This window comes from Notechis scutatus, chromosome 4, assembly GCF_049901735.1.
Source record: "Notechis scutatus isolate UNSWTSFEM ecotype Mainland chromosome 4, rNotScu1.2, whole genome shotgun sequence".
Lineage (NCBI taxonomy): Eukaryota > Metazoa > Chordata > Lepidosauria > Squamata > Elapidae > Notechis > Notechis scutatus.
In genome coordinates, this window is record NC_142012.1 from 120,503,033 (window position 1) to 120,530,869 (window position 27,837).

At 35.9% G+C, this 27,837-nt stretch overlaps 1 protein-coding gene across 6 annotated transcripts in view; it reads right to left on the reverse strand.

Annotated features, from left to right (window-relative positions):
* Positions 1-374: 374 nt before the first annotated feature.
* Positions 375-27,837, reverse strand: part of SLK (STE20 like kinase) — a 43,167-nt gene continuing 15,704 nt past the window's right edge. For 2 of the 6 annotated variants that reach the window (XM_026694539.2, XM_087964602.1), the window contains exons 6-20: positions 26,989-27,061; positions 25,999-26,193; positions 25,680-25,761; positions 24,544-24,672; positions 22,153-23,568; positions 20,917-21,047; positions 20,542-20,665; positions 19,090-19,269; positions 17,141-17,233; positions 6,124-6,253; positions 5,548-5,672; positions 5,254-5,442; positions 4,755-4,880; positions 4,096-4,209; positions 375-3,096 (exon numbers count right to left, since the gene is read on the reverse strand). In XM_026694539.2, coding sequence (XP_026550324.1) covers positions 2,950-3,096; positions 4,096-4,209; positions 4,755-4,880; positions 5,254-5,442; positions 5,548-5,672; positions 6,124-6,253; positions 17,141-17,233; positions 19,090-19,269; positions 20,542-20,665; positions 20,917-21,047; positions 22,153-23,568; positions 24,544-24,672; positions 25,680-25,761; positions 25,999-26,193; positions 26,989-27,061 — 3,254 coding nt within the window. In that variant the 3' untranslated portion in view covers positions 375-2,949. Of the gene's footprint in view, positions 3,097-4,095; positions 4,210-4,754; positions 4,881-5,253; positions 5,443-5,547; positions 5,673-6,123; positions 6,254-17,140; positions 17,234-19,089; positions 19,270-20,541; positions 20,666-20,916; positions 21,048-22,152; positions 23,572-24,543; positions 24,673-25,679; positions 25,762-25,998; positions 26,194-26,988; positions 27,062-27,837 lie in introns of all 6 variants that reach the window. The other 4 variants (XM_026693338.2, XM_026693957.2, XM_087964604.1 and 1 more) reach the window with 3 other exon arrangements.

The window sequence follows — 27,837 nt, forward strand, 5'->3', positions numbered from 1 at the left end:
TTTATGAAACTAATGATGTAATTAAAAGTACACTTGTAGTAACATACCCACATCGTTTGTCTATTTTGTGTTAGAAACTCACCAGGCTTTTTTGCTCAAAGATTGATATGCCAAAGCTACAGGCCCATGAAGAATATGACATTTTTCTACTGTATCAAACCTATACTTTTCAATGGAGTTCTGCATATTTATTCTTCAGCTATTATATAAGAGTACCAGCCATAACATCTCATGTTATCTGATGAATAAGGGGATATACTGACATAATTATGATTACTGATAGACAGAATATCAAGTTATTACCTCCAACTGATGTAACCACTTGTCTTAAACCAACGAGGCAGCATACAACAAAATGAGAACACATTAGAATATATCTTGCTAAGTATTTCTTTATGTAAATATATTCATAATGACATATGGCACTTGATGTTTCTTTCTGAAAGAGTTCTTTATTATTAAAAGTATCTTTGATGCCCTTTAATTCAATTTCTAAAATTGTGTTAATTTTACAGGCTTTTATATATCATGCATTAGCCTTACCACAAGGAGTTCACAAAACTTAGGGCAGAGTAATGACTGAATGGGGATATATAGGGAAGTTGAGATGAAAGAGCTGAATCATAGGCAACAATTTTTAGGCTTTTTATTATGTCAAACAACTATCATATTTCTTGAGGTATTAGTGAGTTGTTCTTAAGAGCCATCTTCCACTGATTAGATCATTTAGCCAATTTGATATTATGTTCCAATAGAATAACAGCACTGTGACTGAAAAACAGAAAACTTTTCAAATTAGAATAGGAAACTATGGATCCAAGTTGATATCCAATCCATGTTTCTTGTCATGATGTCAAAGAAACATGTGGCAATGAGGATCTGAAATACTAACTGAAGACTATAATAGGGGTCAATGGACCTCAAACCCAATTTATATCATGAAATGGTAACTATATTGAAATAAATCTCCTAAGAAAGTTCCACCACAGATAACCGTTAATGTGGGAAAATACCAGCAGTATTAATATAATCCAAATGTGGATTATCTAGTTCAACATATAGATGGTATTTAAGAAACTTCCACAAAACACCACACACCAAAAGGAAAACCATTCAGATTAGCAAAAAATGCCTCCATTTGTACATTTCAGAATTCTGCTTTAATCATGCTGTCCAATTATTTGATTCTGAACAAACTCAGGTTGCTTGTTTGTTTTATCTCCAGAAAGCGGATGTATGACTGAAATGATTGAAAAAAATAAACCCAAATAAGGAAAATGAATACAGAAATACAACATTCCTCGAAGGAGTCAATGGATTTTAGATTTTTAAGCAGACTTATATGTTGATTAAACAGAGAAAATTTAATGTTACAGTCAGTACTAGTTGTTTCACAAGATGAAGTTTTAAAAATAGCAAAAGTTGATGGATGTTTTTTCATCTATGCAGTTCTGAAAAAAAAATTAGGATGCAATACAGAAAACATAACACTCTAATAACATATAAAGGAATTTACAAACTGGTGCACATTACATATTTATAAAATAAGATATCAGATATTAAGGCTAGCTATTATTTCTGATGAACAGAATTTAACTGAAAATATGCACCTTCAACCTATACTTATTATATTGAAGCAATTGAACAACTGAATAAAATCAAACTCAACATCTGAATTCAGTAGCCAAAGTATTGATCACATTTCATAAAGGCAGTTTGTATTTTTTAAAATCTTTCCTTTGTATAAAAGGTAACCAATTTTGTCTTTAATGAATGATAGCAAAATATGAAAATGTTTGGATGACAATCCAAAATTACCCATTAAAGGATTAGACTATAGAGGACATTTATGTTCAAACTTAATTTTGGCATATCAAAAGCAATAGTTTTTGACATGGTTCAGTTCTGAAAAGCTTGCCTTACTGAATGCAGATAAATCTCCCGCTGATAGAAATATTTCCCATCCCCAACAGAAAATAAATTACAGTGGCGCTATGAATTTTAGAAATAAACCATCTACTTACTTCTTAGCAAATGCAGTAGCAGATTGAACTGTCTTGGTATTTAACTTAAATCCTTCGCTCAATGTACAAACTGAAATTTTACAAAAAGATCACTCATATCTGGAAATCAAAACATTAATTTGTAAGGACTAGGGCAGTCAAAGACTTTGCAGTATTAAAATCTGATAATGCTGCTCTGAACATCTAACCCTATTCTACATGTGGTCATTTAGAGCTTTGAGGGAAGGAAGGAGTAAAAATTAATTTTTCCCCTCTTTTAAAAAGATATAAATCCTACAATTTCAATGCATTTTGTAGAATATTACTAGCCAAATAGAAAATTGAAAAGAAGAGGGGTGAGACTACAAACTGTACATTTTACAGTTGACCAGGAATGCTCACCTTAAGGATTTGACAAACACTGTCACTGTAACAGCAAACACTATCAACAGCTTACTATGTGATAATCACAAACCTTTTATAAAAGAGTAGTATGTTTAATTGTTTCAGGCACTGAATAAAATGAGGCTGGAGAGCTGGTGCCTCATAAACAAGATTTGGTTGGATTAGCAGTACTGACTTTGTCTAAGAATTATCTGTATTTAATTCTTGGGACACTGCAGATGATCATTAAATGGTTAGGCTTTCTTCCCAGTGCAAATATATTGAATATATAGTTTTTAGATCAGTTTTCAAACAGGCATATATTTCTGAAACACATTATACCATATTCTGTTTTGAGATCACTTTCTGTGCTTCTAATTTTAATTAAACAAAAGAAAGCAATAGCAAAGAAGGAATATTCGGACATTCTTGATTGTCTCTGCTGAAAGCGGATGAAGTTTGACAGAGTATGTGTTGTGTATGTGTATACATACAGAAACAGAATATGGTAAATTGTCAATGCCAAAAGCACACTGAAAGCCACCTCACAGAGGTTCAACTGTTATGATCCTGTGGAATGCAGGCTAGGAATTGGGTAGAATTTAGAAATCCGGCTTTGAGTTGAAGGATTAAGGCATTCAGATTCTCCAGACATTTTAAAGAAAACTTCTTGTTCTTGAAGTTTCCGGGCAAATTCCTCTTCTAATGTCTAGTGATTAAACATAGAGAAAAAAATAACTTTAGGATTTTTCTAGATTTATAGAGGCATTGTATAAAACTATCTTGAAATAACGCAACAGTTTATTAAATCAAGGAGTTAAGTGAGGAAAAAAGCACTAGTGATTTTCTTGACACACAAGTATGTATGTTTTATTATTTACACAAAATATCATAATATTCTCTAAAATACCTCATTATCTAAATACTTATTTGGACATAATCTGCAAAGCTAGTTTACCCTCCCCAGTTCCCTTCCAAAGTCTTTCCATATTTTTCTCAAGATTCTAATCTGAATCTGTAGTTCAATTACCACTAAAATAAAAAGGTAAAAAAATATGATCAGTAATAACAACTTATACAAACCATTCCTAAAGAAAGGAGTCTGAACTGCTGATAACGACATACAAACCAAAACCATCAAATATTGATGAGCAACTGAATTTGTTAAAGGACTTAAGTTCTGACATTATATAAAAGACACCTCTGGCAACCTCTCTACTTAAAAAATGGGTTGCTAACAAGGGATTTGTATGGGCTTTCCATCATGTGTGACACTTTACATTTGTGTAACAAAGATAAGTTTTATGTAAGAAATGCAGAATTTTTACATAAATGTACCTAATTATTCTAATTTGGTCATACTGTTCACTGTTAATATTCAGTAGAAAATATTTTTAATTTGCTTTGTCACTGTAGCTGTCTGTCTGTCTGATGATGTACTATTTCAACATTTGCACTAGTATGTAACTATAAAAATGTACACTTTTTCCAGTAAGAATCAGAATCAAAATATCAAAACACACTGGATCATTATATAATCTATTAAACAGATTATTTATTTGAAATGGTATAGGGTTTCCTGCCTAGCAGGGGTTTGGACTAGAAGACACCCAAGGTCCCTTCCAACTCTGTTATTCTATTCTAAATACTTCTCTTCAAGATACAACATTCTGTTTAGATTTCTGTATTTCCCAATTTGAAGTTTTACCTTCTTCCTTGGTCTTAGTTTCTCTCTCCATTCTTTAAGCTCTTGGCTATGTTCTTCATCCAACTCTTTTAATTTTTGAGTCTCATGTTCGACCAGTAGATGGCATTTCTCATTCTGAAAATGGGAAATCATTTAGTAAATCAAACCAGATGGTATAACCATTTGGTTACAAGTATATGCTGACTTAATTTTTAAAATCAGACATAATCTGGATGTTACTGCCATTCAGACCATAGATGAGAATTAAGGCATTGGAAAATCAGTTGTCACTATTTTAAATCGAAATATAATAAAAAGTAGAGTTACCCGAGTTTTGCATTCTATTAGAAATAATCCAAAACACTATTGTAGTAATATCAGTTCATGAGAGGTGACATTCAGATTGAGGTTTTAGATACTGCTTAATACTATGTTTTACTGACTATTTTCACATTTCTTTGGGAAAAAAGTGGCACAGAATTATTGCTTAAGAAAACACATTTATTCCCAATTTAACTGTTAGATGAGTATTGCAAAAGCCCTTTTCAAATAGGAGAGTTCCATGTAAACAAATAACATAAATGACACTATGGATGTATAATATTTAAATATCATTCCATGCACAATATATGATAGTATACTTCTGTATTGTGAATCAATAAACATTTTATTTTATTGACCTGTAGCTGGTGCAATTCTCTAATGTTAGCTTCACACTGCAATTGAAGATCTCGCATTTGATTTTCATGTTTCTGAAGTTGAGCCAATCTTTCATTTTTTTGCCTCTTTTCTTCTTGAACAGCAAACTTGTACAAAAATAGAATTTAAATTAAAATAACACTACTTTTATATTTAACCACATACACATGGTACATAATACAGTATAATAATAACATGCACCTGTTACATGCTATTTACAAAACAATTTCTGATAATTTGGGTACATGTTATAGTATCTTGCAATTTTCATAAACTATCAAACCTATAACATTCCAAATCTTCAATAGTTAACTGTTCCAAATTCATTCAAACTTGTCAAAAGAGTCAAGAGTTTCACAGACATTGCTATTAAATTAAATGTAATACTTTTGAACTCTGGAAAAGCTTATCAGTTTCACAGAACTTCTACTCTCACTCCCAAAGATAGTTTAAATTTAAATTAATATTATTGCTCCTTACCTGCTTGATCTTTTCACGATCTTGATCTGGAGTGCTTGAAGAGTTAATTCTGAGGCTTTTCTTAAACATGGCCATTCTTGTTTTGGCTTCACTACGCTGGATTTTGGGCAATCGAGCTTTTTCCTGAGTATGTTTGTTTTTCAACTCTTCAATCAGTCGTTGGTTGTATCTCTGCATTTGCTCCGTTTCCTTAAAAACAGATAAATATTATTGAAAGGAATGCCAGCAAAATAGTAAAGGCACTTCCCTGAACATTAGGTTAAAAAAAAATCAAAAAATTAAAATTACACTAACTTTTTCATGCCGTTTAAGCAGCTGGTGTCTCTGCATGAAGTACTGATCCTTCAGCTGCTGTTTCAGCAGCTGATGTTTTTCCTGCAAATGTCGCTCTTCAAGTTCCCATATTGCAGCTTCCCTGGCTAGAATGGAAAAAATGGATTCTGAGACTGCTGGGAAAAGGCACTCCAAAACAGGTCTTCTGCAATTTTTCTATTTCATTCAGTGATTTAATTAAAGAAAATCCCAACTAAAGTACTGTATTAGTATTAAGTTAAGAAGGAATTATTTCTAACATATTTTCTGACAAAGACTTGAACTGACACACCTATAGATTTGGCATATAAGAAATGGCCTTGAAAGAGGATATTGTATATTATATTTTTCTGTTTTGGAATGAAGACTTTCATTGGAATGAACTTTATTTAAAGTTTAGTTACAGTCTCTCCTGGTTTCCCACTTGTATCAAATGGACAGTAATTTAGAATATCACTCCATGGGGTTCACTTTTCAGCAATACAAATGGATGGAACTGCTAATCCAACTGTGAACTCATAAAGGCTCAGTTCAACTATGAGAAAAAAGAACAAATACCTCTCATGAGCTGCTGCTTGTTGTTAAGACAATCTCGTTCAATAGTTGCCAGCTCTACTTTCTGCTGCTGAATTATTTTTTTTAATGATGCATCCAGTTCTTGTTGTTGTTTCTGAACAAACTCTTGCTCCTGTTAAAAATGAGTCCAAACTCACTAATTACACAGAGTTCATAGAAATGTTGATTTGTATCCCACATTAGTTCCAAGTAGCACTGAAGTCTCAAAAGCATTTTGTAAGGAGATACACTAACAGAGAAAGATATAAACAATCCCCAAAGGGCCATCTAACAGTTTCATAAACAATGTGGCTATGAATGGGAGCATCTCAGATTCAGACTCATCATTTTATCGAAAGGTTAATTAATATTTTATAGAAGGTGTGCTGAATGCTACAAGCTACAGTTCAATATTTCAACTATCCTCAGTTTTCAGAACCTTCCTGCATATACTAAAGCTGCAACACCCAATCCAATGGATGGACGGACGGACGGACTGGGACACACACACACTTAATTACTTCTAAAATTTAATTTTTCCTCTCCAAATCAGTAATTTATCTGATTTATTTGTAGGTTTTACAAGCAAATTGCTTCATGCTGTCATAGGGCTAAAGAAAAACACAAACCGAAAATATGACAATGAACTAGAGACCTTCAGGTTTTGCATATAACACTATAATTAAAATGTTATACAAATGTTTATAGTTCTCATAGTTACCAGTTAAACTAATTTTTAATTGGTGTGGTAGATGACAGAAGATATAACCAATAAAAATTGGGGTGAACTAAAAACGAATCTTTCTCCACAAAAGGTTTATTGAGATCAATTCAGCCTTTTGTCCTGAAAGTCTTCATATGCCCTGAAAATGTTCAGGTTATTTTTGTGAGTCACTGCAGAAGAAGCTAAGAAAGTAGCAATTTTATTACTCTGAAGAGAACAGAATTGTTCAAGTGCCTGTATATGAAGTTTATAAGACTTACAATGTTTTCTCTAAGTGCAATTTGGCCTCCATTAATAATATTAGCAAGTAGTTAATCCCTAGAAATATAGTGCTGTGACATTGTAATACACAGTATTTAATAGTAATTGAAGAACTGGAATCATTTAAGAAGTTTTCATAAAAAGAAATGTACTTTAAAACAAAAGTAGAGTTGTGCTTCATATGAATACAATTTATATGAAAAACAAACTTTAAAAAATTCTCAGGATTTTAACCTATTTAAAATATCTAATTAGGCTTGTCAAACTGGTGCCTTGCAGGCCGAATACAGCCTGCACAGGCCATGTCTATCCCGGCTGCGCAAAGGCAAAAAACATCCCAATACATTACAATATGGCCCGATATGTCATGATACAGCCCGTGATTTGATTGGGTTTGATACCCCTGATCTGTCATGCCCCTGGTGGAGTCTGACTCTGAGGAAGAGGAGGAACAGCCAACAGGGAGTGGGAGTGTGGCTCCAGAGGTGGTAGAGGAGGCCGGGGAAGGGCAGAGGCCGGCTAAGCAGGCAGAAGAGGATCCAGGCCCATCCCCTATCCATCCTAGGTCACGTAGAGAGGAGAGGATCAGGGAAAAGCAAGGTCTACTCAAGAGGAGATTACCATGATCCTCCTCGTGGCTTGCAGGTGGGAGCTATGTATATAAGTTTTCAACTACGTAGTTAGAATTGCTGGAGTCAATTAGTGTTTACCTTGAAAGAGATTTATCTTTGCTGGCGTTCTTCCCATGGACTTTTCTCAGTTATTTTCCTGGAGTTTATGATTAGTTATCTCGGTGTGCTTCAGAACTCTCATCAATGCGGTTTGTTTTGGTTTTCTGTTTGCCTCATTATTTACTTTTGTGACTTTAAACTGTGCCTAATAAAACAGTGAAGTTAAGTTGAAGGCCTTACCGGACTTTAACATATGTTTTGGGTTTTGGGTTATTTTGAGAGACTACGGGTCATCACATTTTGACTCTAGCCACCCCTTCAACTTATTTTTGCTTTTTGTGGGGTGACTATGGATCAGCTCAGAGCAGATTGCCCAGTTAACCCAGCAAGTGGCTCTTTTGACTGCACAGGTGGCACAAATGCAAACTGCCCGGCCACGCCGAAAATGCCCAGTGGCAGTGCCAGATAAATTTGATGGTTCGCTGGCCCAATTTCCAGCATTTTGGGGCAGTGCCAGCTTTACATGAGCCTTTGGCCTGAGGACCTTCCCACTGACCAGGATAAAGTGGGGTTTTTGGTTAGTTTGTTGTCAGGCTCTGCAGCACATTGGGCGACACCTCTGCTGACCCAGCCCAGCCAGGTGTTGGACAATTACGCCGAGTTTTGCCGTCAGTTTCAGGTTTGAGGACCCTGTTCGAAGCCAAACAGCAAACAAACGTTTGAGAGAGTTGAAGCAGGGGCATGGCTCACTCATGGATTATATTGCTAGTTTTTGGGTGGTTGCTCAGGATGTACAGTGGAATGAGGTAGCGCTATTAGACCAGTTCCAGGAGGGTTTGTCGTCGGAGCTCCTGGATGAGTTGGTGCGCACTGAATGCCCTCACACCCTTCAGGAGCTCATGCATTTGTGTCTTCGTATCGATGCTAGACTTCAGCAGCGACGGGTGCGATGACGGACAGAGACCGTATCTGTTTCCAGCAAGATGGCACCCTTGGTGGAAGTGCCTTTGGAGGAACCCATGCAGTTGGGGGCTGGCTACCCTCGCCTGACTCAAGTAGAAAAGAATAGACGTCGTGTTGATGGTTTATGCCTCTATTGTGGTAATTGAGGCCATTTTGCGGCCAAGTGTCCTGTTAAGACATCCACAGCAGCGATACCTGTGGTGGCGGGAAACGAGCATCGCTCAGCCTACAGGGGTCTGCAGGTTGGGGTGTAAAGTCCATAGGCCCGCCATCTTCACCACCCTTGCCATCCTTGCCACCTTTAACATCTCCACCACAGTCTCTATTGGTGAAGCATCTTGTGCTGCCAGCAAGTGTGTTCATGCCTGGTGTGGGAGTGGTGGAGATTCCAGCTTTGGACGACTCAGGGGCCACAGCCAATTTCATGGATGCTCATTTTGTCAAGCAGTGGTTCATTCCTCAGCAACAGGTATCCCCACCAGTAATGGTGGAGACGATAGATGGTCGGCCCCTTTGTTCGGGACCTGTAGTTGTTGCAACCAAACCCCTTTGCATGCGTATTGGACAGCATGTGGAGGAAACCGTGTTTTACATTGCAGCAGTGCCTCATTTTCCGGTGGTGCTGGGTTTGGAGTGGTTACAGGCCCACGATCCACAGATTGTCTGGTCATCTGGAGCTGTGCAGTTCCTTGATAGGAAGTGTGCCAACCATTGCTTGCTCTCCTGTGCAGGGAGTGTGGTTACACCCGTGGACCTGGATCTACCTGCGGAGTTGGTGGACTTTGCTGATGCGTTTGGGGAGAAGGAGGCAGATCAGTTGCCTCCGCATCGGGCATATGACTGTCCAATTGACTTGTTGCCCGATGCAAAATTGCTGGTGGGTCAGATATATTCCCTGTCGGAACTGGAGTTGGCCGCGTTGTGGGATTTTATTGACAAGAACCTCCGGAAAGGGTTTATCCGACCTTCTAACTCCCCATTGGCTGCACCAGTGCTTTTTGTGAAAAAGAAACCGGGGGAGCTACGTTTGTGTTGTGATTACTGCAAGTTGAATGCAATCACAGTGAGGAATCGGTACCCACTTCCCCTCATCCCTGAACTGATTGAGCGGCTTCATCAAGCTAAGATCTTTATGAAGTTGGGCTTGCGTGGGGTCTACAATCTGGTTCGCATTCGTGCAGGGGACAAGTGGAAAACAGCTTTCCGGACGAGGTACGGGCATTTTGAGTATACTGTGATGCCTTTTGGATTAACCAATGCCCCACCTGTGTTCATGCATTTCATGCATGATGTTTTCCATGATTTGTTGGATCAATTCGTGGTCATTTATTTAGATGACATTTTGATTTACTCCCTGCAGGAACATTGGCAGCATGTGTGGCTGATATTGCAACATTTGCGTGATAACCACCTGTTTGCTAAACATGAGAAGTGTCAGTTTGTACAAACCACGATTGACTTCTTGGGACATCGTATTTCACCTGCTGGGGTGGAAATGGATCCGGAAAAAATACAAAAGTTGCATGAGTGGGAACCGCCCACAGTGAGTTAAGGATGTGCAACAACTGTTGGGGTTTGTGAACTACTACCACACATTTATTCCCCGCTTTGCTGCATTGACTGCTCCCCTTTCTAATTTGCTCAAGAAGGGGAAGAAGTTCCATTGGGGTGCTGAGAAGCAGGCAGCTTTCAAAGCGTTGAAAGTCGCCTTTGCTTCTGAGCCTATCCTCAAACACCCTGATCCAGGCCAGCCATTTGTGGTGGAAACAGATGCTTCCGATGTGGCTGTTGGTGCGGTGCTCCTCCAGGCCTATGCTCCCGCAGGCACCTTGTTCCCGTGCGCTTATTATTCCTGGAAGTTGTCAGCTCCAGAGCGCAACTATACAATTTGGGATAAGGAGCTATTGGCGGTTAAGGTCGCTTTTGAGACATGGTGGCACCACCTGGAGGGGGCTCGTCACCAAATCGAGGTTCGGACGGATCATCGCAATTTGGAACACCTATGTACAGCTCGGACATTGAATGAGCGTCAGGTGAGATAGTCCTTATTCTTTGGTTGATTCGATTTCCGGGTGACCTATGTTCCGAGTGGAGAGAATCAACGAGCCGACGCCCCATCTCGGAAGCCTGAGTATACCTGAAGGGAGGATAAAATCTTGCCCCAGACGGTGATTCTGTTGGAGCGGTTTGCGGCCGAGGAACCTGTGGACCTTCGAGTGAGGATTCAGGAGGTGCAGCGGCAGGACCCATTTGTGGCAGCTCGACGTCGAGAATTGGATGAAAATGGGAGACAAGAGACTCCTTGGGCATATCTTGGGGACCTGTTGCAGTTCCGTGATCTCATTTATGTGCCTGGAGGTCCTCTTTGTGGCCTTATCCTACGTCAATGTCATGATAGTCTGGCGGCAGGACACTTTGGGGTGTTCAAAACACTGCATCTCATCTCTAGGACATTTTGGTGGCCGAGACTTAAACATGATGTGTCAGGATATGTGGCGTCCTGTGGGTTCTGTCGCCAAGCCAAGTATACTCCTGGTGCGCCCCCTGGTCTCTTGCAGCCCTTGCCCATGCCAGAATGACCATGGGGGGCAGTTTCATTGGATTTCATCGTTGAGTTACCACCATCGAATAGTGCCACAACCATTTTGGTGGTGGTGGATATGTTGACTAAAATGGCCCATGTGCAGGTCTTCCATCGGCCAAGATAACGGCTCAATTGTTTATGTCCCATGTTTTCCGGTTGCATGGGTTACCAGACCGCATGGTATCGGATCGGGGGGGGTGGGGTACAATTTACGGCACGCTTCTGGCAGACCCTACTCGCGAAACTGCAGGTTTAGACATGTCTGTCATCTGCTCATCACCCTGAAACTGATGGGGGGACAGAGAGAGTGAATGCTATTTTGGAGCAATACCTCTGCTGTTTCAGCAATACTCAACAAGACAATTGGGTGGAAGTGCTGCAGCTGGCAGAATTTGCTTGTAACAATGCTCAACATGCATCCACCCGTGTGTCCCCTTTCTTTGCTAACTATGGGTTTCATCCACGACTTTTCCCTTTAGCCCCATCTGATTCCTCAGTTCCGTCAGTGGATACGTTTTTGCAGGAGTTAAAAGCCGTGCACCACATGGTCCGCGATCAACTAGAGAGAGCCAAGGAAGACTATAAATGGTTTGCAGACCAACATTGTCACGATGTTCCACCTTTAGTGGTCGGCGATCGTGTTTGGCTCTCTACTCGATATTTACCAACGACGCGACCATCGAAAAAGCTCGATCACCATTACTTGGGACCTTTTCCAGTCGAGGCGGTGATCAATCCTGTGGCTTATCGTCTCTCCCTGCCATGGACCATGCGTATCCATTCTGTTCATCGTTCCGTTAGTCCCTGCCTCGCCTGACAGTCCGCATAGACCGGGTCTATCACAGCCGGCCCCAGTAGCCCCTCTGGGAGAGCTGAAGTATGAAGTGGATAGCGTGCGAGATTCACGCCAGTTGTGGGGCCGATTTCAGTATTTGGTGGCATGGAAAGGTTATGGACCAGAGGACTTCACCTGGGTCGATGCCACTGATGTTCATGCTCCTCGTTTGGTCCAGGACTTTCACGCTCGGTTTCCTCAACGTCTGGTCCCAGGGGAGGGGGCCCTGTGGGGGGGATAGTGTCATGCCCCTGGTGGAGTCTGACTCTGAGGAAGAGGAGGAACAGCCAACAGGCAGTGGGAGTGTGCTCCAGAGGTGGTGGAGGAGGCTGGGGAAAGGCCGGTTGAGCAGTCAGAGGAGGATCCAGGCCCATCCCCTATCCATCCTAGGTTATGCAGGGAGGAGAGGATCAGGGGAAAGCGAGGTCTACTCAAGAGGAGATTACCATGATCCTCCTCGTGGCTTGCAGGTGGGAGCTATGTATATAAGTTTTCAACTACATAGTTAGAATTGCTGGAGTCAATTAGTGTTTACCTTGAAAGAGGTTTATCTTTGCTGGCGTTCTTCCCATGGACTTTTCTCAGTTATTTTCCTGGAGTTTATGATTAGTTATCTCGGCTTGCTTCAGAACTCTCATCAATGCGGTTTGTTTTGGTTTTCTGTTTGCCTCATTATTTACTTTTGTGACTTTAAACTGTGCCTAATAAAACAGTGAAGTTAAGTTGAAGGCCTTACCGGACTTTAATGTATGTTTTGGGTTTGGGGTTATTTTGAGAGACTACGGGTCATCACAGATCTATATAGTGGCTTATAAACATATATAATTTGTGAGATAATGTACAGCTCATTAGATCTCCAAATATACTTGGAACTAGCACATAACTTTATATTTTTGATTCAGAAATGTATCCTAACTCAATATTTTGAAAACACTTTGTGAAATGATATAGCATTTTAAAGATGGTTCAGATATTATAAAAAAATATATCTAAGTCTAGAAACAACAAAGATAATCTAAGTCAAAATATAAACCTGAACTTACTAATAGACCAACAGAATGCAAACAAATTTAAAAGTATTTGCACATCAATACTTCATTTACATTGCAAATATTCAAAAAATGTAATCACAATATTTTTAATGTAAGATATGAAATGTGCTGTGGAAACTTAGAAATTTCCTTTCCCCTGAAAGTATTGCTATAGTTTTTGCCAGTCATATTGGAAAACCATGTTTCGCTCCTCTCAGAGCTAACAATATGAAAGTTAAGAATCTCCTAGCTCACAAACCAAATTATAGAACACATCAGTTAGAGAAACATCAGAATGAGTTTGCAGAGCTTCCATTGCATTATTGACTAGTGCCAGTGGCACTTTAAAGAAAACTAGAATGCAACTCTGGGTGATGCTCATTGTTGTCATAGAAAAACATTGTATCTGAAGAGGCTTTTAAATTATACTTCCTCAAACTGGTTAGCTTTCTTCAACAACCATCCACATTAGTACTTTAACAACTAACATTATTTGTGAAATTTTGGCTTCATTTTTATATAAACTAACAAAATTAACAATGTTAACAAATGTTAACAAAATTAACATTTTACTTTTTTTAAAAAATTTTTTTTTAATTTATTGGACCTCATCCTCAAAAAATATGTATGAAAATATATAGGGGATTCTCACAGACAAACATCATTTCTCAGACTGCTGCAAAAAAGTTATGCCATTCCTGTGAAATGCTATTCCACAAAGCTATTCCACCCATGACTAGAAATGGTTAAGAAACAGACATCGGAATAGAACAGGTTTCCACCCATACTTTCATATAAAATTATTATCCTTGTGTTTCATGTAGCTTCTAACCTAAAAATGTTCCTGCATATTAAAAAAATCTGTAATGTTTCTGGATCAATAAACACAATTGGCAACACAGTGCCATTGAATAATGGAAAGTAAAGAGATGTAGAACCTGAATGCAAACTGGAAATTGAAACTGAAATTATTTAACACAAAAAGGCTACTTCTTTTCCCTTACAGTTCTCTTGTTTGACTTCTCCATAACAGTTTAAAAGCATTTAAGAAAAACATTTGAATATGTAAATGTCATCAAAGTATAATCATTATCTACTGCGAATGAATAATGAGCAGGTACATGGTTAAAAAAGAACTTTATGATTACCTCTTTGTTATTTATAGAAGATCAATAATGACTGTATAAATGCAACTCTCTAATATTAATAGAGAGATTACCTATAATTAGGTACGCAATGGTTTTAAAGGTCAGTAATAAAAGGCCATGTCAAAATTTTGCATTGCAAAGCAAAATAAACAGATAAGATACAAGTCCTTCTTAAAGCTCTAACTACTATCTGATAGGAAGGGTGGAGAAGCTACACAAAAGAAGGTACTTAAAAGTTTGTCACTATTTAAGGAGGGAAAAGGGGTATTTCTCTGTCCGATAATAAAAACATAGGAGAACTGTTGTTAGGTAAAAAAGGAAAATGCACTGTCAAATTGTATCTACAAGCACTTTGAAGAACAGCCAAGTTTCACAGCACACAGAGGAAACAATAATAGCTCAGTTTTAAACATGTGCTGAAAATTGGTCTAATTTGTTCTATTAATTTCTTTGTGCACATTAATGTTTTGTATAGTAATTTAAATAAAAATAATTTAACAGCACATGTATGTAAGAGAAAAAAGAAAGCCAACACGACAGGGGTCTATGCTTTTTATGGGAGGAGTATATGGACTTACATCCTGTATTACTGCATTGAAGAGAGTAGATGAGGACAACTGAAATGACTGAATCATAACCTGAGCAATGGCCTGTGGAGCAGAATACAATGTACTTCCCATGTGAAAATAACCACAAACAAAGCATTTCAACACTAAACAAAAGCAAAACAACCAAAGAACTTACAACTTCAGCAACCATCTCTTTAACAGGCACTATTGTAACAATAATTCATCTTTATTTATAATACAGTACTTCTGAAGTACTGTTATAAGCACTACTTATTATCTCGAATGAGCATTTATGCATGCAGGTACCAATCTCAGCTGAGGAAAAAAACAATCTATTTAAATTCAAACTATTTATTTTCCTATACCTAATACTCTGTAACCCATTCTCATTCACATCTTGTAACTTTACTTGCTGTGTTAAAAGGAATTATCTTTTTCCCAATGATTTAAGGACTGCAATTACAAGACAGTCACACAAAAATGACAACTTGCCAAATACACTGTCTATGCAGAAGTTTGGAAAAAGGCATGATACACTGCTACAAAAAATAAATGCCTATTAAAAGCAGGATTCTGCTCAATGGCTGGGATGGGAAGATTTAGTAATTCAGCTAATGTCTAAGACAGACTTCAGCAATATCTAAGTTTTTTCTATCTTGCTCTAAATACTTGAGTGTTTTTTATGTTTATCATCCCCTCAACTCATGTTGTTTAGAAGAGTAAAGACCCAGCTGTTCACCAGGTCTTCATACTCTTCAATCTTTTAGAGGAGATCCTTCACTTTGTTGCATTTGCTATTTTTTATCATTCTTTCATATCGTGTATTGATTTTATTTAAATTTCTGTGTTTTTTTATGAGCCACCTAGAATCATGGAGAATTGGGTCACATATAAGTTTAAGAAATCACTAATATTATTATCCTACTGGGAAGTTTAATTTTCTCTATAAGTGCCATATATAATAAAATATAAAGTTAAACATCGTATCGGTCTATGTAATGAATATAGAGAAAATCGACTTTGAGAGTTCCAGATATTACAAGGATTAAAAGAACATCTGGTGACCTATCCAACCAGACAATGTGTGCAGCCAACAAAAGCCATGCTAGAATCTAGTGGATGTGGACTTCACACTAGGTTCTATGTAGGCAGCTGCAGTGGAGATTGTCTTTTAGGTTGCAGACTTGCAATTATTCAGATTTCTTCCATCCATCTGTGAATTTGTTCTGAGGTATTTGCTTGTGTAAGAGTTACGGTTTCCAGCAACGAGCTGGAACCTTGGTCTTTAGAAAGGAACTGTTCATTCCTTTCCTGCTTTATTTTCAATACTCAACCTTGCTGTATATAATAATAATTTCATGGGTTAGCAGTGCTCAATCTGCAAAAAGGAACTAGTCTTTGGCAGATGCTTCCTTGAGAGATCAAATAACTGAAGAGATTACCCTTTACCTGCTTGCTGACAGATCAACGGCAGAAGGATTTGGTAACATAATATAATCAGCTGCCTCCAGGAGTTTTGAGATAATGCACCAGGATTATAGAAAGAGGGTTCAGGAGTTCTCTCACTGGAACCAGTACATCCTAAGCTACCATGGTCCTATATGTGTATGCAAGCCAGCTACACACTAACTGCATATTGTTGTGTCAGAAGTATTCTTTAACATGAAAAGTTAATGTTCATATTAGCAATCAATAATTACCACTTAACATCAAAAGTTGGACTACAGATACAGCAATCTCAATGCAAATTTTGTTTCAAAACTATCAAAATATACCATCTACAGTAATATATTTGGAAGAAAGCTTTGATTATCTTGTTCAGAAATATGCACCTAATTAACAGCAGGGTCACTGTCTGGCATTATAGATTTCAGTGATTAATTTTAAAAAATGTAAGCAAAATCATAATAATTACCTTTCCATTATTTTTGATACCAAAAGCTTCAGTTAAAGCAGATGTGAAGTATATAACAGACATTTTAATATACAACATAAACTGAACTTTAATTACTTTGGATGCTGGTCCATAAATAACTAAATATTTCTTAAAATAGAATAATTTTACATTGATATTTTAACATTAAAACACTTTTAACTGCAGTTCTGGGAAAGAAACCCCTACCAATGAATAGATTTCTTCAGAGGAAAAAAATGCCCAATCATTATCAAACTATTAAAGCAATGCGAACAAAGCTGGTTTGGGGGATTTAGAAGCAGGAAGCTGCTATGGTTACCTGAGCATGCTGGGTTTGAGTAAGCTCCTCTTTCTTGCGTTTCATGAGCTCTTTTCTCAGCTCTTTTGGTGCTTTCTCCACTTCATTAAAAACCTACAGTGCACAAGCATGCAGAATGTGGTGGAAAATAACCCTTTTTCTCCACAGCAAGCATTTATGGTGAATGAAGAGGAGCAATAAGCATTCAGAATATGTTACAAATGCATGCAAAGCCGGAAGAGTTAGCTTGAGAGAAAATGGAGGAAGGAGTGTACATGCAAGAAGTATTTATTGATTGCATTCCAGAAAAAAGTGCACATGCCAATAGCAGCTTAACAACTAATCTCTGTTTGCATCCAAGTACTAATAAACTGCTTCCATAATCAATTGTTATGCAGTAGACAGTAATTAAAATAGAAAGATTTTTGAAATGACAATAGAAAGGATTTTGTTTTTCCAAACAATAAAACATATGGAATAAAACAACAACACAAGAGCAGCTACCTTTGCACTTGTCATATAAAAGTACAGATAATAGTTGTTAAAAGAACAACTTGTATGAAAAGCCACCATCATCTCAAAAGTCATCTTTCACATATCATTGGGAAAATAAATCAAACATTCAATTTTACACTGGAGCTAAAAAGGCCAGGTAGGCCATCAAGTCCAATCCTTTATTCAGTATAGAAACCAAATTAAAATACTTCTGATGGATGGACTGTCTAGTTATTCAAGATTAAATTACTATTTTTAAAACTTAAAGCATCCATAGGAAATAAAGCCCAAATCACCACATGCTATTCCTGTTTCTATGAGTGTATTAAAACTTTAATCAGCTTTCCCCTTTGAGATCCAATCACCATTAGAGACTCCCAAGTGCAAGAAATTTAGCAAAAGAAAGAAGTTATTATACAGTTTTTAAAAATGACAACTAGATGTAATAGTATTGTAATAATATCAAACAGTTAGCATAAGAATGGCACTAAACAAATTATAAACAAAATACATCAAAACTGAGGTTCAAGAAATTTCTGTTGTGATTACATGGTATTATTTTCTGCAAGTAATATTATAATAGCCTAGTAATCATCAGGCTGGGGAGATTTTGGAGGCAAGAAGTGTTTTGTCAAAAATGGTAATAAAAAAGTGAAATATTAATGAGTTAATTAACAAAAATTCAGAAAATAAAATCTGAGATACAATTCCTTATATTTTGCATAATTTTGGCCTCCCTTTAAGAAAGGAACAATATATTCAAATACTGAGTTTTAAGTTGCTTGAGCCCAATAATTTCTTACTATTTAAACTGGATTAGGTCCAAATAAAATCAAAATGGTAAATGTAACCACTATTTCAATTTTAAAAATTATCTTAGTAACATACTGCAGAACAATCCCTTTTCTATTTCATTCAGAGATATCAATTCTGCAGTTTTTCTACCACAACTATATTGAAATGTAAAACTGTGCTATATTGCATGTAGGGTAACCTGAGAGAAAAAAATAGTGTTCTACAGCATTTTATCTTTGATTCTTCTGATATAAATATCATCCTTCTGCTTACACATGCACACAATTTTAAAATTTTTGTTGTGATGTATGTTATTTCATGACTTCTGATGTATTCTCCATGACTTTTACTTACAAAGCGTCAATTGAAAAAAAATCTTACTAATTAGCCACGTGCAATATTCATAAAAGCACATGTGCAAAATCTCTCTGCAAACCGTTCTAGCAATTATTCTGAATAACACACACAAACATTCCATCAAAGGCCTTGACTAAATAATACTTGTAGCTACTCCAAATACATAGTGAAGCCCATCATAATTTATTACTGAAAATAAGGTGTTGCAGACCCTAAGTGTGCATTGAGTGTGTACGCACAATTATAACATATGGAATGAAAATGTAAACATCACTAAGGCCAAAAACATTTGCCGTATTTTCTAAATTATTTAAAGGCTTTACCTCTTTCTTTTTGTTTTTCAGCATATTTTGAAACTTGGATAATTCTTTTTCTTGTTCTGCTTTGATGCGCTTAGCTTCATCACGTAAACGATTTGTATGTTCCTGTTCCAAGCGTTCTATTGTCTGCTTTTGCTGTTTTTCTAGGTTTTCAATTTCCTGATCATACTGCCGCTTCTTGCTCTAAAAAAATAGCATTATTTTCACTGATTACCTGAGTGAAAAAATTTACAGATGTGAAAGCATATATAATGAAGATCTATATGTAGGAGAAGCAGAACCGGGGTGGGGAGTGGGGTGGTGGTGGAATCAGGCGACGGCTCAGCTTGGAGTTTTTATGTGTCACAAATGCTCCAAGTCCAACACCCCACCACTTCCCAAATACTGTTGACTCTCACACCAGGCACAAAAATAAGAATGGGGATGTCACATAGAATGAGAATACAGTTTCTTTCCTATTTGCAATTATTTTAGATGTTTAGAAAGAAAGACAGAACAAATGCACTCTAATATACTCTTCTGAGAGCAGTATTAAGATAAAACAGAAGAATCTTATGAAAAATAGTAATCTCTGATAACTGCTTGAATCCTTTATTAAAGTTTGTAAAATGTTTACTAAGCAAAAGTGGAAGGGGAGAGAACACCATCTGTTAACAAGGCATTTTTTTCTCTGCCTTAACTCATTTGTATAAGTAAATTGAAGTACTTAAATTCAAGAAAATAGTTATTCTAATAAAAATTGCTTCTAGATTTTGCTGAAACCATTTAGAACTGAATCAGCAGAAATAATTCTCTTATTCAGTGAGATGGGGAATATGAAATGCAAAAGCATACATTTCTTTATTAAGGTCAAGCAATTCTGAAATGGTTTTATCCCCCCTCCATTTTAAAACCATAGAGCTAAACTATTTACGACAGCAGTCCTTGTTTAGTCACAAGTTACGTACTTCTTCTAAATTTATTTTTAAGATAAAAATTCTAGTTTTTATATTAGTGAAGAAATGTATCTTGCTACATTTACCCCCGTTTTCATAACACTGATATTATCTTCTCTATTATCAGCACTTTTCCTGTGGCTTGTATCAGATGGAGTGCAGCATCATGCACATTATTATGCCCCTACTTTCATTTAAGAACCACTTCATAAAAATTAAGGCTCTGTTTAGCAGTAACACTGTATGAACAGATATTGGATATAAGTTCTTTTTGTTTAAAAGTACAAACCCTGTACTTATTTTCAAAATGACTTTATCACAAGGCCCACTTGAATTTTATTCCTTTCATTATAGCTATCTCCTTTTCCATTCCTTTTCACCTTTTCCTTTCCTACCCTTTAAAAGGAGGCATAGCTAATTTTTTACTTTAGTGGAATGTCATAATCTACTACTTCATCACTAAAAAGAAAATGTTGAGCTTGCCCAAAAATATAATAGCAGCAGGAAACTGGAATCTTACTGTCATTTCCTGTTCAAAGCGCCTAAACATCTGTTCTCGTTGTTGTAATAGCTTATTACTGAGTTGCTGCTGAGCTCGTTGTTCTTCTTTTTGGAGAAGGCGCAGCTCCCGTAATTCTTGACGACTGGCATTAAGGAAGAGGGAAGTAATTTTAGAGTCATCAGTATCCAAAGTGAAGTTAGAATTCTGAAGTAATATGACTAATAACTGAAGAGTGGAATTGAACTACTGCATTGAGATAATGCAAACTGTTTCTTATAGTCTAATACAGTCCACAGTATATGTGTGTGTGCATATTTCTGTGTTTGTGAGTCCATATGTGAATATATATTATAAAGATTCTTTCTCATTTGAAATGGATATTTTAAAACTCACCGAAGATACCGAAGTTCTTCACTTTTAGAATCACTGTCAGTGACTATTTTTGAAGTAGTCACACTTACTTCTACACCATCAATAATGAACTTCCGAGTTTTCTTTAAAGTCTTCTTATGTCTTTTGGTTTCCTACATAAAAAATGATGCATTATTTCTTGATCTCTTTAAAATATGGTGTCAAGCTATTTTTTTATAATCAAGAGTAAATAAAATCTGTTTTAATGTATTCCCTATAAGGAAATTCATTTCTTCAACTAGATATTTCCTGTCTTTATATTTTTGAACATATGAATAAGATGGCAATAATTTCATAAATAATTACTGTGTACAGTAAAATATCTGTATCAACTCTTATAAATATCTACTATTAGCTAATTATATCAGTTATTAGGTGAATCTTCTAATTATCACAGAGAAATAATGAATGAGATTGAAACTGCAAATTAAACATATGAAGGAAGAATGAACAAGCTGAAAAGAAAGGGAAACCAAGTTGTGATTGGATGGACTTGCTAAAATCTTCAAAAAGACAGAGCCAAGAACTTTAAAAAAAGAAAAGGCACAGTATAAATTGGCATATAAACGCAGCAGAAAGAAAGATGTTTACAAGGGTGGAAGGGTATGAGGAAGTAGGTACGATAAAAGCATATCTAGATTCAGTTGTATCTGTTCTCTTATCTATTGCTTTTAGTTTACTTTGTTTGCTATTTCTCACTCAGGTTCTGCAGTTTCCATACCGATGATTCTGAAAGAGAAGACTACAGAGACATCTATGTATGTTGATAATCGGATCTCCATTTTATAGGAGAAATTAAAAACCGAATACCACAGAAGAGACATTATATACAGATTGCATAATAAAATGTCCAATAATAATCTAAACTAAATATGATTGGAACTGTAGCCTTTGGATTTTTGTAGTAGTCATTCTTTCCATATTCAGAAGTCATTTATATATAAAGTACCACACAAACATTTGAACTAAAAGATATTTACACACACACACACACACACACACACACGTGTGTGTGTGTGTGTGTGTGTGTGTGTGTGTGTGTGTGTGTGTATAATTAGAAGAAAGCATGACTATGCAGAGAAACAGAACTTGCAACATTCTAAGGACACAGTGATATGGAAATTTGTAATTAATTATGGTAAATAGAGAAGAGACCCTCAGTCTATAATTTGCATCCATTCAAATTCATAACGGGCTTAATTTTAAATTACAACTTACTTGTAAAGATATTGATCCACTCTCTTTGTTTTTAGTGAGGAAGTTGGAAATTGACAAATTTAAATCAATGCTGCTATTATCAGCTGTAGAACCAGTGCCTGAATCTGTATCATTTTCTTTAGCAGTTTCAGGATCAAGACATTGTGTATGTTCAATATTATTCTGATTCTTTGATTTGTCTTCTGTCTCATTTTCTACACAGCTAACATTAATACTTGGTACTGGAGATGCCTCATGTCTCAAAGGTTGTTTTACTGTACTATCTTCAAGATGATTTTTAATAGATAAATTATTCTTGTGGTTTTCTTCAGCTTTGATCTCTAATTTATCACCAGGTTGTGTAACATAAACCTCATCTTTTGTATTGATTTCTTCAGTTGTCTTTTGTTTTTCAGCATGTATAGCATCATCCGATCCTGGTTTCTGTTTCATGACCTCCATTTTTGTTGAAATGTTGACCTCAGTTTCCTTTGAGGTGTTTCTCTGGTTAGAATCATCATAATCTCCCACTCTCTGTTGCTGATCAATATCTGTATCATTCTGAATAAAAGTTGGTTCAGAAGTAATTTGTCCCTGAGCATCCTCAGAAGTACACTTTGTTGGCTGTTGGCCGCTTTCAATCACTTTAATTGAATCTGTGATCTGAACCTTAGTAGCAATATCTCCCTCTTGAGCACTACTGATCTCTTCTTTCATTGGTTTCTGCTGTTTATCAAATAATTCTTCTATATCTGTCATTTCCGTATTTGCATTTGTTTCATATTTCTGGTTTTCAATTTCTTTCAGAACATCACCTTCACATTTTTCATTTCCTTGTAATTCCTTAATTGCTTTACTTTTTTCTGCTGATATTTCCTCCACGGCTTTGTTTTCCTGGATGAAACTTTGTTTTTCTTCTTGCATATCAATCTCCTTAGAAATTGTTTCTCTAATTTCTGCACAGCTGGCTTCAATTTCAAGACTAATTTTATTTCTGTTCTCACCTGATGATTCGTTTGACAAAGCATTTTCTTTTTCTGTTTTTAGATCAGGCTTGACCTTTATTATAGATAACACTGTATTGATTTCCTTTTCTTCTTTCTGTGCTATCGTGTCTTTATTCACTATGACATTTTGATCAGCATTTTCGCTCTTTTTGGCTTCTTCAACTTCATGCTGTAATGCCAATTCATTCTCTCCTTTTTCAGTATGGCTCTGCTTGGCATCACTTATGTTTTTTGTGAATACTTCATCTTCATTTCTGCCAAGCTCCATACTTATCTTTTCTTTTTCAATTGTATTACTACTTGTCTCTTCCATGGATGAACGCTCTAGTCTCTCCGAAACAGATTCCAGCATAGATGCATTCTGTGAAAGCTTATCCTCTTCCGAGCTGGCAATACTGAGGTCAGATGAGGCTCGCTTATTTGCAGGTAACTGCTAAAATGGATATTGAAATCATTTTTAGTTGTACATGTAATTACTTCAATTTTATTCACTATATTGCTAAAGTTAAGAATATGTAGAACTTATAATAACAGTATATAGAATTTATAGTAGAACAACATCTCTGTATAGGCTTCTTCCCAATGTGCACCTTTTGTCATTCAAATTTTCTTTGAATCTGGGAATCTATACCTGACAAAAAGATATTGCCTTTATATGTGCAAGCTAAAAACTTCTGCATTACAGCATCTGCCTTCAATGAGATGGGTGGCTATATAAAATTTGATAGATAAATAAATAAATAAATAAATAAATAAATAAATAAATAAATAAGCACACTTTACACTTCTGAATTTGGCATCCTTCCTTAAAGGAAATGCAACTTAGAACCCATAGGTACAAGTTTACATAGATCCAAAATCTGTTGTTTTATTTTATTTATTAAATGTATTGGCTATCCATCATACCACTGGGTAACTGTTTAACTGACATACATTCAACTAGCTCTGATTACCTGCAACAGGAATGGAACTTGTACCTGCCATTTTATTGCTAATGAAATCTTAAAAATTCTTATGCTTTGGAGAAACACAGAATACTCAAAACAACATAGGACAAATCAAACAAACTATATATAGTTATATTTATATTATGTAAATAATATAATCTATTTTAATATGCAAGTTTACTTGTTAATAGAAATTTACTGTTTGACAAATGATGGCATATTATAAATTGGTCTAGGTCCAGTTTGCTATTTAAACTACTTAATTGTTACTTAAAATTTATACTAGAAAGCTGGAAAATTATTTTAGATATTAATTGGAAGAGCAAATCAGTTTATATGACATTTTTCTCTTAATTTAACACTGTAATGAAAATGTGCATTAACAAAAAAATAACAATTTATAAACTAGGCTTGCAACGCAAAGTTTCTTTTTAATGTACATATTTTAAATTTCTCACTAGAGAATTTTCGGATTCCTCCTCTTCATCTTCATCTTTTCCATCCTCTACTTCTTCAGTGACTTCAGCCTTTGCTTCTGCAATCAGCTCTCTGATTGGTTTACTGGAAGTTACAGTAACAAATGGATGCTAGAAAAAAGGCATACAGAATTTAATAAAAATTAAAAGGCTTTAAAGTAAAATTTTGAGACAAGACAAGTAAAAATATAGGTTTCTACTAAAAGGCTTACAACTCATTTTTCCATTGAACACTTCTTGTATAAAATTAATATTTTTTTAAAAAAAACTTTCTATTCTTTAGTAATTTCTTATATTTGGAAGCCTAAATGCATTTCTATTTATTTATTTATGCTTAAGAAAATTACATATATTGCAAGCACAAACCAAAATTAATTTTCTGGATAATTGTTCTCAAATGAAAGTGGTTTCATTTATGGATATATTTTATCTTAAAATAATGAATTTGGGAAGAAAGAAAGTCATAGGCTAATTCAATTTCACAATTATGAATGAGACCTCTATACATTCTAGTTTCTTAAACAACATCCACCAGTACTTGATTAGCATTAGAAATCCTGCATTTGAATTTATTTTCTCAAACCATTTCTTCTAAATTCAAAGATTTTAAAGCTGTTAAGCCCAGAAATTTCTGCAATTCTAATTTACAAATTATCCTTGTAAATATGAAACATCACCCTTTTAGAACATGGTAGTGAAATCAAAGACATAAAAAGATTCCAAAATTAATAAACAAATCCCTCCTAGATTAACCTATGTTAATTTCAGCTCAGCTTAAAAATGAATACAATTCTGTCATTTTCCATACCACTGCGGGAGAAAGGTTTGTCTGGTCCTATCTTGTTTTTCTCCAAATGGCCATTTAATTAAATTTTAAAGGAAAGTGCCATTTGTACATTTGAGTATATCTTCTAAATTGTTTTTATCATTTAGCTGCAGGAGTAGAGTATAAATTACCAGTGTTTCAGATTTGTATTTCCCTGGTGGATGCTTTTATAACATTAAACATTTTACATGTCTCATGTTAGCATATTTACGGTATGTCTTCAATTGTAGCTTCTAAATTCTATATGATTTGAAAACAAAGTCCAAACAGTAAAGTATTTCATTCTTCATACCTGCAAAAGTTCAGTAATGTTCCATCTGGCATCTACATTCTTTTCCAAACATTTCTTTAAGAAATCCTTAAAATCAGCAGACCTACATAAAAGCAATTAAATTGGTAAGTTATAAAGGTAAAATTGGTAATTAAAAGTTAATTATAATGGTCAAAATAAAATTCAAATAATTGACAATATTTCCATTCATATATAACAGGCAGTTTTCTTTTATTACAGTAATATTAATATTACAGTATAAAAATTATTGTCAACTTTGGAGCAAGTACTTCTTTTTGTCAGTTTATTCTAATACTGATAACAAATAGAATAAAATAACCATTTTGATGGTTGTGCCAACGAAGGTGGTTCCGACTTCGCTATTTTCAGCAGAACACGCATTGGATTTAATTCATGATGAGGTGGTTCTATTTCAGCCATTTCTATTAAAGTGACACCTAAAGACCAAACATCAGCTTTATAATCATAAGGTCTGTCTTTAGATGTCTCACACATGACCACTTCAGGAGCCATCCTAGAGTAAGAAAAGAAAACCCCACATTGTTAGCAATAAATAAGGCCTGAGCCAAGACCTAATTCAAAAACTAAGGAATGTAAGATCAATATTGTTTATATTGTTGTTACTTGAAGAATGTTGTCATTTTTCTTATTTTATATAGCTCTAAAAGCATACTGTTCTGACCCAGCCTTCACAGAACAGAAACCCCAGGCAAGACTGCTGCAAGGAGTTAACTGAAGCACTAGTCCTTATCCGCTCCTTAAGATAAATGCAAGGCTGTGAGCTCCCAATCAGAAGGCTGAAAATTATGTCAAAGAAATAGAGAAACCTCAGTTCTGGCAAGGCAGTATTTGTCCCAGGAAACACACAAGGAGCAAACTTTCTAGAAATGCGAATGGTAGTCTGCTATAACCACCCTTCCCTTTTCCTCTTATTTACTCCCCAGCCAGGGAGGGGCCATTCAGCTTCCATGTTTGTTTTGCTTCCAGAGCCCACTCATTGTCCTCTATTGTTCACCTCTCCTATCTGTTCTACACATACAGGAACAGGCCCCAGCTGTTCCTCCTCCTCATTCATCTGACTCTAAAGGCAGATGCTCTCCGGTGGCTGGGAAATGCCAGACAGCTCCTGGCTCTATCTCTGTGTTTGACGCTGAGCATCCATCAGAGCCTTCCCCAGTCTCCAGAATTGGCCCAAGTTCTTCCCAACCTCCTCATCATCTGAGTCTGCCGCCAGCTCTGCTGGTGGGCCACAGCACATACAATGTTATATGTATAAAGGTTATCCTCAAAAGGCTATAAAATGGCTTACCAATATGGAGTGCCAATGAAAGAATCTCGCCTCTGGATTGTGCGTGTATTTTTAGCTGATACTCCAAAATCCGCTTCAACAAATGAAAAATATTGATTTAGAATCACATAGCAATTTGCATTTATGTTTCAAAGTGATCTGCTTTGTTTCCTACATTTCCAAATGAGAAAACATCATTTCATTCTTTGTCTCCTGATTCCATTTTAACTTTCTCATTTTGCTCCAAGATATATATTTGGAACAATTAATTCATGCATTTAACATTTAAACAAATATGACAATTTAAAAAAAATAAAGAGACAAATGACACGTATATCCTTTATGTTGATTTAAAGTGAGATTCAGTGAAACTTGTCAAAAGTCTTATGATAAATAGATCAACTTTTATTGCTGTCTTTATATACATACACACACAGAGGAACAATATTAAATGTACATTAAAATGCTAATTAAAAGAGATTAAATAAGTAAAAGAGGAAGAAAGGAAGGAAAGGGGAGAGAAATTAATGCTAAAAGATCTAATAAATACAGTTTATTGGACAATATTTTAGCCTCAATCTCCCACACTAAAGCTGCCTCTAAAGAGCAATGCTATCAAAGCATAAAAGCAAATCATCAAGTCTGTATAACTGCAAGACATTACAATAAAAAGCAAGTATGAGTATGATACATTTGACTATGGTTTTTTTGATAGAATTTCATATGCATGTATGGCAGGAAAGCAATTTCCATTAAGATGACAATTTCAGGATTTAAATGGTACTTGAGGAACAATCAGAAATTAAACAATATCCTAATCAAGGAACTATTAATGAGAAAACAACACCTCCACCAACACTGGCAGGGCAA